The 12,918-nt window shown below is 38.5% G+C and overlaps 1 protein-coding gene across 1 annotated transcript in view; it reads right to left on the bottom strand.

The window, feature by feature from the left end:
- PLD5 (phospholipase D family member 5) overlaps nucleotides 1–12,918 on the bottom strand; it is a 950,676-nt gene that overhangs the window by 356,976 nt on the left and 580,782 nt on the right. Inside the window, 1 exon segment of the mRNA XM_053712279.1 lies at nucleotides 4,711–4,894. Within this exon segment, the coding sequence (XP_053568254.1) occupies nucleotides 4,711–4,894 (184 nt within the window).

Below are 12,918 nucleotides of genomic sequence, written 5' to 3' on the forward strand. Positions count from 1 at the left end.
CATTTAGCTCTTTTTCAATTGCCCAAACCCTAATCTAAAAATAAAACCCACCCAATAAACTCTTAAAAAAACCTAACACTAACCCCCGAAGATCCACTTACAGTTTTTAAGACCGGATAGCCATCCTCAACGAAGCCGGGAGAAGTATTCATCCAAGCGGCAAGAAGTCCTCAATGAAGCCGGGTAAAGTCTTCATCCAAGCCGGCAGAAGTTGTCCTCCAGACGGGCAGAAGTCTTCATCCAGACGGCATCTTCTATCTTCATCCATCCGGTGCGGAGCGGGTCCTTCTTCAAGACATCCAGCGCAGAGCATCCTCTTCAATCAAAGTCTTCTTCCAGAATGAAGGTTCCTTTAAGTGACGTCATCCAAGATGGCGTCCCTTCAATTCCGATTGGCTGATAGAATTCTATCAGCCAATCGGAATTAAAGGTGAAAAATCCTATTGTCTGATGCAATCAGCCAATAGGATTGAGCTTCAATCCTATTGGCTGATCCAATCAGCCAATAGGATTGAGCTTGCATTCTATTGGCTGTTCCATCTATCCGGCATGGACCCCGCTCCGTGCCGGATAGATGAAGATAGAAGATGCCGTCTGGATGAAGACTTTTGCCCATCTGGAGGACCACTTCTGCCGGCTTGTATGAAGACTTCTCCCGGCTTCGTTGAGGATTTCTTGCCGCTTGGATGAAGACTTCTCCCGGCTTCGTTGAGGATGGATGTCCAGTCTTCAAAACTGTAAGTGAATCTTTGGGGGTTAGTGTAAGGTTTTTTTAAGGGTTTATTGGGTGGGTTTTATTTTTAGATTAGGGTTTGGGCAATTGAAAAAAAGCTAAATGCCCTTTTAAGGGAAATGCCCATCCAAATGCCCTTTTCGGGGCAATGGGGAGCTTAGGTTTTTTTAGTTAGGATTTTATTTGGGGGGTTGGTTGTGTGGGTGGTGGGTTTTACTGTTGGGGGGTGTTTATATTTTTTTAGAGGTAAAAGAGCTGATTTCTTTGGGGCAATGCCCCGCAAAAGGCCCTTTAAGGGCTATTGGTAGTTTAGATTAGGCTAGGGTTTTTTATTTTGGGGGGCTTTTTTATTTTGATAGGGCTATTAGATTAGGTGTAATTAGTTTAAATATCTGATGTCTTTTTTTTATTTAGTGTAATTTAGTGGGGGTTTTTTGTAATTTAGGTAATTGTATTTAATTTAGGTAATTTATTTAATTGTAGTGTAAGGTTAGGTGTTAGTGAAATTTGTATTTATTTTAGCTAGGTAGTTAATAAATAGTTAACAACTGTTTAGTAACTATTCTACCTAGTTAAAATAAATACAAACTTGACTGTGAAATAAAAATAAACCCTAAGCTAGCTACAATGTAACTATTAGTTATATTGTAGCTAGCTACAGGTTTATTTTACAGGTAAGTATTTAGTTTTAAATAGGAATTATTTAGGTAATGATAGTAGGTTTTATTTAGATATATTTTAATTATATTTAAGTTAGGGGGTGTTAGTTTAGGGGTTTATAAATTTAGTATAGTGGCGGTGACGTTGGGGGCGGCATATTAGGGGTTAATAAATGTAGGTAGGTGGCGGCGATGTTAGGGGCGGTAGATTAAGGGTTAATAATATTTAATTAGTGTTTGTGATGCAGGAGTGCGGCGGTTTAGGGGTTAATATGTTTATTATAGTGGCGGCAATGTCCGGAGTGGCAGATTAGGGGTTAATAAGTATAATGTAGGTGTCAGTGATGTCGGGGGCGGCAGATAAGGGGTTAATAAATGCAAGATTAGGGGAGTTTAGACTCGGGGTTCATGTTAGGGTGTTAGGTGTAAACATAAATTTTGTTTCCCCATAGGAATCAATGGGGATGCATTACGGAGCTTTACGCCGCTATTTTGCAGGTGTTAGATTTTTTTTCAACCGGCTCTCCCCATTGATGTCCATGGGGAAATCGTGCACAAGCATGTAAAACCAGCTCACTGCAGCTTTCAGCAGCGCTGGTATTGGAGTGCAGTATGGAGCACAATTTTGCTCTACGCTCACTTCTTGCCTGATAACGCCAGGTTTTTATAAACCTGTAATACCAATGCTGTAGGGAAGTGAGCGGTGACAATAACGTGCAAGTTAGCACTGCACCCCTCATAACGCAAAACTCGTAATCTAGCCGAAAGATATTTAAAAAATAAATCCTGAAAGAACAAAAATGGGTTTCATATCCCTTTGGTGGGTCCCATAGGATGTAGCTTAGAACAGAGCACTACTGTTCTAAGCTAAATTTTGTGTTTTGCCGCCACAAAGAAGTTAAAACACAGCAAAAAGTCCAGCATACGTTCAATGGATAGGTCTCCATTCCAATAAATCAGAGAGATTGTATTAAAAGAAACAGTCTACTCCAGAATTTTTATTTTATAAAAAGAAAAACAATCCCTTTATTACCTACTAGGTGATAAGCCTGCCCAGAGGGCTGTCTATATTTAAAAAACTACAATACTAAAACTACTATATTTAAAACTACAAAAACAATTAAAAAAAACAAGCTAAAGTTACAAAAAATAAAAAAGTTAAATTACAGAAAAAAATAAACAAAGCTATCAAAAATAAAAAAATTAAAGCAAAACGAATACCCCTATAAAAATAAAAAATCCCCCCCAAAATAAGAACACCCCCTAATATAATACTAAACTACAAATAACCCTTAAAAGGGCCTTTTGTAGGGCATTGCCCTAAGCAAAACAGCTCTTTTACTTAAAAAACCCAACCAACCCCCCCAACATAAAAAAAACTAACACTAAAAAAACCTAAACTACCCATTGCCCCTAAAGGGGCATTTGTATGGGCATTGCCCTTAAAGAGACATTCAGCTATTTGACTGCCTTTAAAAGGGCAATCAGCTCTTTTACAACCCATTGGGTAGTTTAGGTTTTTTTTTATTTTTGATAATTTTGTTTATTTTTTTCTGTAATTTTGGAGTTTTTTATTTTTTGTAATTTAATGTAATGTCATTTAATGTTAGGTTTTATTTAAGTATAATTTAGTATTACGGTTAATTTAGGGGATGTTAGATGCAGCTATACAATATATATGTGAGTGAATTCAAACTTACCAAGATTATTAATGGTCATTATTGAAAAAAATAATATACTTTAACAAATCCTATTAATGTATTATATTTCCCTGAAAAAGATGCCATAAGCATTAATCTCCCTACTACTTACTAAAATATTCGAGGCACCACACGTTTTAACTCAAAATGAATACACCTTTCAGAATGTTAAAGGGACATATAAACCAAAATTTTTCTTTCATGATTACATTTATTTCATTATCTTGGTATCCTTTGTTGAAGGAGCAGCAATACACTACTGGAAGCTAGCCAAACACAAGAGGCATAAATGTACAGGCACCAATCAGCAGCTAGCTCCCAGTTGTGTATTGCTGCTCCTGAACCTGACTTGGATTTCAACAAAGGATACCAAGAGAATAAAGCATTTAGGCAATAGAAGTTAATTGTAAAGTTGTTTAAAAATGTATAATCTATCTGAATCACAAAAGAAACACATTGGGTTTCTTCATTAAGGCATTGGAAACATAATGACGTTTCAGAAAATGTTATTGTGTTTTTAAATTATAAGTGCTGAACATTTTTCTTAAATTATCATAGAGTATTTTGCCTGTGGCTGCAATTAATGTGTTTTCGTGCACAAACATTAGTGGAGCTTAAAGGGACAGTCTACTCCAGAATTTTATATTGTTCAAAAAGAAGGATAATCCCTTTATTACCCACTCCCAGTTTTGCATAACCAACACGATTATATTAATATAGTTGTTACCTCTGTGATTACCTTGTATTTAAGCCCCTGCAGAGCCCCCTATGTCAGTTATTTTTATAGACTTGCTTTTTAGCCAATTAGTACTGACTCATAAATAACGCCACAGGAGTGAGCACAATGTTATCTATATGGCACATGTGAACTAGCACTGTCAATCTGTGAAAAACTGTCAAAATGCCCTAAGATAAGAGGTGGCCTTCAAGGGCTTATAAATAAGCATATGAGCCTACCTAGGTTTAGCTTTAAACTAAGAATACCAACAGAACAAAGCAAATTTGATGATAAAAGTAAATTAGAAAGTTGTTTAAAATTGCATGCCATATCTGAATCATGAAAGTTTAATTTTGACTAGACAGTCCCTTTAAGACAATTTGCATTTTAAATGTGTTAGTTGTCATTTATATCAGAAAAAAATATATTTGTGGAAAAAGATTTTTAGATATTTATATCATTTCATGTTAATGTCAAAAGCTAATTATGAAATCATTAAAGGGATATGAAACCCAATTTTTTTCTTTCATGATTCTGATGGAGCATGAGATTTTAAACAACTTTCTAATTTAGTTTTATTATCAATTTTTCTACGTTCTCTTGGTATCTTGGGACTTATACTTAGAAGCCTGCCCATTTATTGAGCACTATAGCAGCAGTTTTGCAAAAATGTGCACTAGATGGCAGCACTATTTCCTGCCATGTAAGTGCTCCAGATGCCTACTTCAACAAAGAATAACATGGGAAGGAAGCAAATTTGATAATAGAAGTAAATTGGAAACTTTTTTTAAATGGTACACTCTGTCTGAAACACAGAATACATTTCCTGGGTTGCATATCCCTTTATGCAATAAAAATATTAAGGCAAAATTCCATACAATTTCAAAATGTTATTACTACCTGAGGTTCTGCTGGGTGTTTCCGTGAATTGAAATGAGAACACAAATCCCACGAAGAAGAAACTATATCCACACACTTCTCTGCAATATTTAACAAATTCATCCATCCATGGAATAAAGACAAATGAAATGTCGCATTTTCTGAATATACAAGGCCATCAGGAATATTTTCCACTAATGTTATCCTGCAAAATAACAAAATGACAAATATTATTTACTTTACTATTTGAGCAAAGCAAACATAATACATAATATTTGTATGTACCGGTATTTAATTTATCTTGCAACCTTCACTTATGTATCTTAATTTGTTCTCCTCTAATAATCGACAGCTAGATTACGAGTTTTGCGTTATGGCTCATAACGCTGCTTTTTCACTACCGCTGCTATTACGAGTCTTGTAGGTACAGCTGTACCACACACCTTTTTCGCCGTAAAGCAACATAACTACCGCACCTTTCAAAAAGTCCTTTTTCAATGGGACTTCCATAGCGCCAATATTACGAGTTTGCCTGTCCGGCCAAAAAGTGAGCGGTACAGCCTATAACTACAAGATCTGTACCGCCACCTGAAAGTCAGTAGTTATAAATTTTGCGCTACAAAGCGGTAGCATAAAACCAATAACTAAAGTGTTAAAAAATACACTAACACCCATAAACAACCTATTAACCCCTAAACCGAGGCCCTCCCGCATCGCAAACACTAAAATAAAATTATTAACCCCTAATCTGCTGCTCCAGACATCGCCGCCACTATAATAAACATATTAACCCCTAAACCGCCGTACTACCGCATCGCAAACACAAGTTAAATATTATTAACCCTTAATCTGTTGCCCCCAATGTCATCGCCCCCAATGTCATCGCCACCTACATACACTTATTAACCCTTAATCTGCTGTCCCTAACATCGACGCAACCTACATTACTGTTATTAACCCCTAATCTGCTGCCCCAATGTCGCCACCACTATACTAAAGTTATTAACCCCTAAACCTAACCCTAAGTCTAACCCTAACCCTAACACCCACTAACTTTAACATACTTAAAATAATTCCAAATAAAAATTACAATTAATACCTCTTTAAAAATAAATAAATACCTGTAAAATAAAACTTAAGATAGCTACAATATAACTAATAGTTATGATGGGGGGTAGTTATCAAGCCGTCAACCTCAAATACGCTGGAATTCCGCAGCGTATTTGTGGCGAGGCTGATTCGCCTTAGTTATCAAAGGCTACAGACCGGCAAAAGTAGAATTTTGTGACGTAAACTTTGATCCGCCGGACTCAGTCCGACACAGATCGATTCTTACGTCACTCCAGATGTTCCGCACACAAGTGCGGCACAATCTGACTACTTTTGCTAGTTATCAAAAAACTAGCAGAACTAGCCGGTACGCTCTGCACTTTTACGGCCCAGCGTACCTGGTTTTCAAACCGCCACCCTGGAGGCGGCGGATCCCATAGGAATCAATGGGAGTCTGACCATAGCGAAAGTACAAGTTCGCTGCTGCCAGACATCCCATTGATTCCTATGGGAGCTGTCTACACCTAACACCCTAACATGTACCCGAGTCTAAACACCTCTAATCTGCCCCCCCCCCCTACACCGCCGCAACTAAATAAAATGATTAACCCCTAAACCGCCGCTCCCGGAGCCCACCGCAAGCTACTCTATACATATTAACCCCTAAACCGCCGCTCCCGGAGCCCACCGCAAGCTACTCTATACATATTAACCCCTAAACCGCCGCTCACGGAGCCCACCGCAAGCTACTCTATACATATTAACCCCTAAACCGCCGCTCCCGGAGCCCACCGCCACCTACATTATACCTAGTAACCCCTTATCCTGCCCCCCCCTATAATAAAGTTATTAACCCCTATCCTGCTGATCCCGCACCTCGCCGCAAATAAATAAATAGTTTAACCCCTAAACCGCCGCTCCCTGACCCTGCCGCAACCTATATTAAATTTATTAACCCCTAATCTGCCCCCCCTACACCGTCGCCACCTATAATAAATTTATTAACCCCTATCCTGCCCCCCACTACACCGCCGCCACTGTAATAAAATTATTAACCCCTAAACCTAAGTCTAACACTAACCCTAACACCCCCCTAACTTAAATATTAATTAAATAAATCTAAATAATATTTATATTATTAACTAAGTTAATCCTATTTAAAACTAAATACTGATACTGATCGGAACAGCCAATAGAATGCGAGCTCAATCTGATTGGCTGATTGGATCAGCCAATCGGATTGAACTTGAATCTGATTGGCTGATTCAATCAGCCAATCAGATTTTTCCTACCTTAATTCCGATTGGCTGATAGAATCCTATCAGCCAATCGGAATTGAAGGGACGCCATCTTGGATGACGTCCCTTAAAGGAGCCTTAATTCGTCGGTAGTCCATCGGGAAAGAAGGATGTTCCGCGTCGGCGGGATGAAGATTCAAGACCCGGCTTGAAAGATGACCTCGCCCGGATAGAAGACTTCTTCAGCGCCTCTTGGAAGATTACATCGCCCGGATGGAAGATTTCTTCAGCGCCGCTTGGAGGATCACTTCATCGGATGGAAGATTTCTTCAGCGCCCCTTGGATGATCATTTCTGCCGCTCCGGATGTCCTCTTCGGTTCCATCCCTGCTCGGTTGAGTGAAGACGACTCAAGGTAGGATGATCTTCAGGGGATTAGTGTTAGGTTATTTTAAGGGGGGTTTGGGTTAGATTAGGGGTATGTGGGTGGTGGGTTTTAATGTTGGGGGGGTTGTATTTTTCTTTTACAGGCAAAAGAGCTGAATTATTTGGGGCATGCCCCCACAAAAGGCCCTTTTAAGGGCTGGTAAGGTAAAAGAGCTTTGAACTTTTTTTAATGTAGAATAGGGTAGGGCATTTTTTTTATTTTGGGGGGGTTTGTTATTTTATTAGGGGGCATAGATTAGGTGTAAGTAGCTTAAAATTGTTGTAATATTTTTTTAAATGTTTGTAACTTATTTTTTTTATTTTTTGTAACTTAGCTTTTTTTATTTTTTTGTACTTTAGTTAGTTTATGTAATTGTATTTAATTGTAGTTATTTGTAGTTTATTTATTTAATTAATGTAATGATAGTGTAGTGTTAGGTTTAATTGTAACTTAGGTTAGGATTTATTTTACAGGTAATTTTGTATTTCTTTTAGCTAGGTAGTTAATAACTATTTAATAACTATTCTAACTAGCTAAAATAAATACCAAGTTACCTGTAAAATAAATATAAATCCTAAGATAGCTACAATGTAATTATTAATTATATTGTAGCTATCTTAGGGTTTATTTTACAGGTAAGTATTTATTTTAAATAGGAATAATTTATTATAGTGTAGTGTTAGGTGTAATTGTAACTTAGGTTAGTTTTTAGTTTACAGGTAAATTTCTCTTTATTTTAGCTAGGTAAGCTATTAAATAGTTAATACCTAGTTAAAATAAATTGAAAGTTGCCTGTAAAATAAAAATAAATCCTAAGATAGCTACAATATAATTATTATTTATATTGTAGCTGTATTAGGGTTTATTTTAAAGGTAAGTATTTAGTTTTAAATAGGATTAACTTAGTTAATAAGAGAAATATTATTTAGATTTATTTAATTAATATTTAAGTTAGGGGGGTGTTAGGGTTAGTGTTAGACTTAGGTTTAGGGGTTAATAATTTTATTACAGTGGCGGCGGTGTAGTGGGGGGGCAGGATAGGGGTTAATAAATTTATTATAGGTGGCGACGGTGTAGGGAGGGCAGGATAGGGGTTAATATATTTATTATAGGTGGCGACGGTGTAGGGGGGGCAGGATAGGGGTTAATAAATTTAATATAGGTTGCGGCGGGTTCAGGGAGCGGCAGTTTAGGGGTTAAACTATTTATTTATTTGCAGCTAGGTGTGGGATCAGCAGGATAGGGGTTAATAACTTTATTATAGAGGGCGACGGTATGGGGGGGCAGGATAGGGGTTAGTAGGTATAATGTAGGTGGCAGCGGTGTCCGGGAGCGGTGGTTTAGGGGTTAATACATTTATAAGACTTGTGGCGGGGTCTAGGAGCGGCGGTTTAGGGGTTAGTAACTTTATTTAGTTGCGGGGGGCTCCGGGGGCACCTGTATAGGGGGGTAGAAACAGTGTAGTTTAGTGTGAGTGCTTAGTGACAGGCTAGCAAGAAAGCTGTCAAACAGCCGAAGAGCAGCGAGATCGGATGTGTAGTAACTCACACAGTCCGCTGCTCATCGCCCCGCGGCTTTTTGACAGCTTTATTTGATAACTTAGGCGAATTTTTTCAGGTCCGCGGCGGCGATGTGAGGCGAGCTTAGGCGGGGCGTATTGGGCCGGCGAAGGCAGGAAAGTGGACACATTGATAACTACCCCCCATTGTATCTAGCTTATGTTTTATTTTTATTCACAGGTAAGTTTGTAATTATTTTAAACTAGGTTGATTAGTTAGTAAATAGTTATTAACTATTTACTAGCTACCTAGTTAAAATAAATACAAATTTATCTGTGAAATAAAACCTAACCTGTCTTACAGTTAAACCTAACATTACACTAAAATTAAATAAACTACATTAATGAAATACAATTAACTAAATTACAAAAAAAAAAAAACCCCACAAAGTTATACAAAATAAAAAAAGCCAATCAGCCAATCGGATTGAACTTGATTCTGATTGGCTGATTCCATCAGCCAATAAGAATATTCCTACCTTAATTCCGATTGGCTGATAGAATCCTATCAGCCAATCGGAATTCGAGGGGCGCCATCTTGGATGACGTCATTTAAAGGAACCGTCATTCGTCGTTCAGTCGTCGGCCAGGATGGATGTTCCGCGTCGGAGGTCTTCAGGATCCTGCCGCTCCGCTCCGGATGGATGACCATAGAAGATCCCGCTTGGATGAAGACTTCAATCGGATGGAAGACCTCTTCTGCCCCGCTTGGATGAAGACTTCAGCCGGATCATGGACCTCTTCAGCCCCCCTGCTTGGGCTTGGATCAGGACATCGGAGGAGCTCTTCTGGATCGATCGGTGAACCTGGTATGGTGAAGATAAGGTAGGAAGATCTTCAGGGGCTTAGTGTTAGGTTTATTTAAGGGGGGTTTGGGTTAGATTAGGGGTATGTGGGTGGTGGGTTGTAATGTTGGGGGGGTATTGTATGTTTTTTTTTACAGGCAAAAGAGCTGAACTTCTTGGGGCATGCCCCGCAAAGGGCCCTGTTCAGGGCTGGTAAGGTAAAAGAGCTTTGAACTTTAGTAATTTAGAATAGGGTAGGGCATTTTTTTATTTTGGGGGTCTTTGTTATTTTATTAGGGGCTTAGAGTAGGTGTAATTAGTTTAAAATTGTTGTAATATTTTTCTGATGTTTGTAAATATTTTTTTATTTTTTGTAACTTAGTTCTTTTTTATTTTTTGTACTTTAGATAGTTTATTTCATTGTAGTTATTTGTAGGTATTGTATTTAATTTATTTATTGATAGTGTAGTGTTAGGTTTAATTGTAGATAATTATAGGTATTTTATTTAATTAATTTATTGATAGTGTAGTGTTTAATTGTAACTTAGGTTAGGATTTATTTTACAGGTAATTTTGTAATTATTTTAACTATTTTAGCTATTAAATAGTTCTTAACTATTTAATAGCTATTGTACCTGGTTAAAATAAATACAAAGTTACCTGTAAAATAAATATTAATCCTAAAATAGCTATAATATAAATATAATTTATATTGTAGCTATATTAGGATTTATTTTACAGGTAAGTATTTAGCTTTAAATAGGAATAATTTATTTAATAAGAGTTAATTAATTTCGTTAGATGTAAATTATATTTAACTTAGGGGGGTGTTAGTGTTAGGGTTAGACTTAGCTTTAGGGGTTAATACATTTATTAGAATAGCGGTGAGCTCCAGTCGGCAGATTAGGGGTTAATAATTGAAGTTAGGTGTCGGCGATGTTAGGGAAGGCAGATTAGGGGTTAATACTATTTATTATAGGGTTAGTGAGGCGGATTAGGGGTTAATAACTTTATTATAGTAGCGCTCAGGTCCGGTCGGCAGATTAGGGGTTAATAAGTGTAGGCAGGTGGAGGCGACGTTGTGGGGGGCAGATTAGGGGTTAATAAATATAATATAGGGGTCGGCGATGTTAGGGCAGCAGATTAGGGGTACATAGGGATAATGTAAGTAGCAGCGGTTTATGGAGCGGCAGATTAGGGGTTAATAATAATATGCAGGGGTCAGCAATAGCGGGGGCGGCAGATTAGGGGTTAATAAGTGTAAGGTTTGGGGTGTTTTAGACTCGGGGGTACATGTTACATGTACATGTGTTTCCGCATAGCAAACAATGGGCTGCGTTAGGAGCTGAACGCGGCTTTTTTTGCAGGTGTTAGGTTTTTTTTCAGCTCAAACAGGCCCCATTGTTTCCTATGGGGGAATCGTGCACGAGCACGTTTTTGAGGCTGGCCGCTTGCGTAAGCAACTCTGGTATCGAGAGTTGAAGCTGCGTTAAATATGCTCTACGCTCCTTTTTTGGAGCCTAACGCAGCCTTTATGTGGACTCTCAATACCAGAGTTATTTTTATGGTGCGGCCAGAAAAAAGCCGGCGTTAGCTACGCGGGTCCTTACCGACAAAACTCTAAATCTAGCCGAAAGATAGCAAGAGAATGAAGAAAAATTGATAATAGGAGTAAATTAGAAAGTTGCTTAAAATGACATGCTCTATCTGAATCACGAAAAAGAAAAATTTTGTGTTTCAGTGTCCTTTTAATAAAACCTAACACTAACCCCTGAAGATCCACTTACAGTTTTGGAAGACCGGACATCCATCCTTATCCAGCCGGGAGAAGTATTCATCCAAGCGGCAAGAAGTTCTCAACGAAGCTGGGAGAAGTCTTCATCCAAGCGGCAAGAAGTCCTCAATGAAGCCGGGAGAAGTCTTCATCCAAACGGCAAGAAGTTGTCCTCCAGACGTGCAGAAGTCTTCATCCAGACAGCATCTTCTATCTTCATCCTTCTGACGCGGAACGGCTCCATCTTCAAGACATCAGGTGCAGAACTTCCTCTTCATACGGTCCCAGCCGTACACTGAAGGTTCTCTTTAAGGGACGTCATCCAAGATGGCATCCCTTGAATAACAATTGGCTGATAGAAATCAGCCAATCGGAATTAAAGGTTAAAAAATCCTATTGGCTAATCCAATCAGCCAATAGGATTGAGCTTGCATTCTATCGGCTGATTGGAACAGCCAATAGAATGCGAGCTCAATCCGATTGGCTGATTGGGTCAGCTAATAGGATTGAAGCTCAATCCTATTGACTGATTGCATTAGTCAATATAATTTTTTACCCTTTAATTCTGAATTGCTGATAGAATTCTATCAGCCAATCGTAATTCAAGGGATGCCATCTTGGATGACGTCCCTTAAAGGGAACCTTCAGTGTACAGCTGGGACCATATGAAGAGAATGCTCCACGCCGGATGTCTTGAAGATGGAGCTGCTCCGCATCGGAAGGATGAAGATAGAAGATGTCATCTGGATGAAGACTTCTGTCCGCCTGGAGGATGACTTCTTGCAGCTTGAATGAACACTTCTCCTGGCTTCATTGAGGACTTCTTGCCACTTGGATGAAGACTTCTCCCGGCTGGATGAGGATGGATGTCCGGTCTTCCACAACTGTAAGTGGATCTTCGGGGGTTAGTGTTAGGTTTTATTAAGGGTTTATTGGGTGGGTTTTATTTTTAGCTTAGGGTTTTGGCAATGTAAAAGAGTTAAATGCCCTTTTAAGGGCAATGCCCATCCAAATGCCCTTTTCAGGGCAATGGGGAGCTTAGGTTTATTTACATTTTGGGGGTTGGTTGTGTGGGTGATGGGTTTTACTGTTGGGAATTGTTATTAGCGAGCCACTCATAACGCAAAACTCGTAATCTGGCTGAGAGTTTCTTGTAGGCAATAGGTCTTTGTTATGCTAAACAAGCAATATTATTTTTACTTAGTCACCTACTACTTATCCAATAGCAGACTTAAAAAAAATGTGGGTTTTTTTCCTCCTTGGAATAATCCTGTATCCCCCACCGAGTTGCATATAAATGACAGAATGGTGCATTAAAGGCAAAGATAAGCCTGAGAATGTTTGCAGTTATATTTATTTACCTTATATAAGTAGCTAAAATAGCGAGAAAAATAAATG

This window comes from Bombina bombina, chromosome 4, assembly GCF_027579735.1.
Source record: "Bombina bombina isolate aBomBom1 chromosome 4, aBomBom1.pri, whole genome shotgun sequence".
NCBI lineage: Eukaryota > Metazoa > Chordata > Amphibia > Anura > Bombinatoridae > Bombina > Bombina bombina.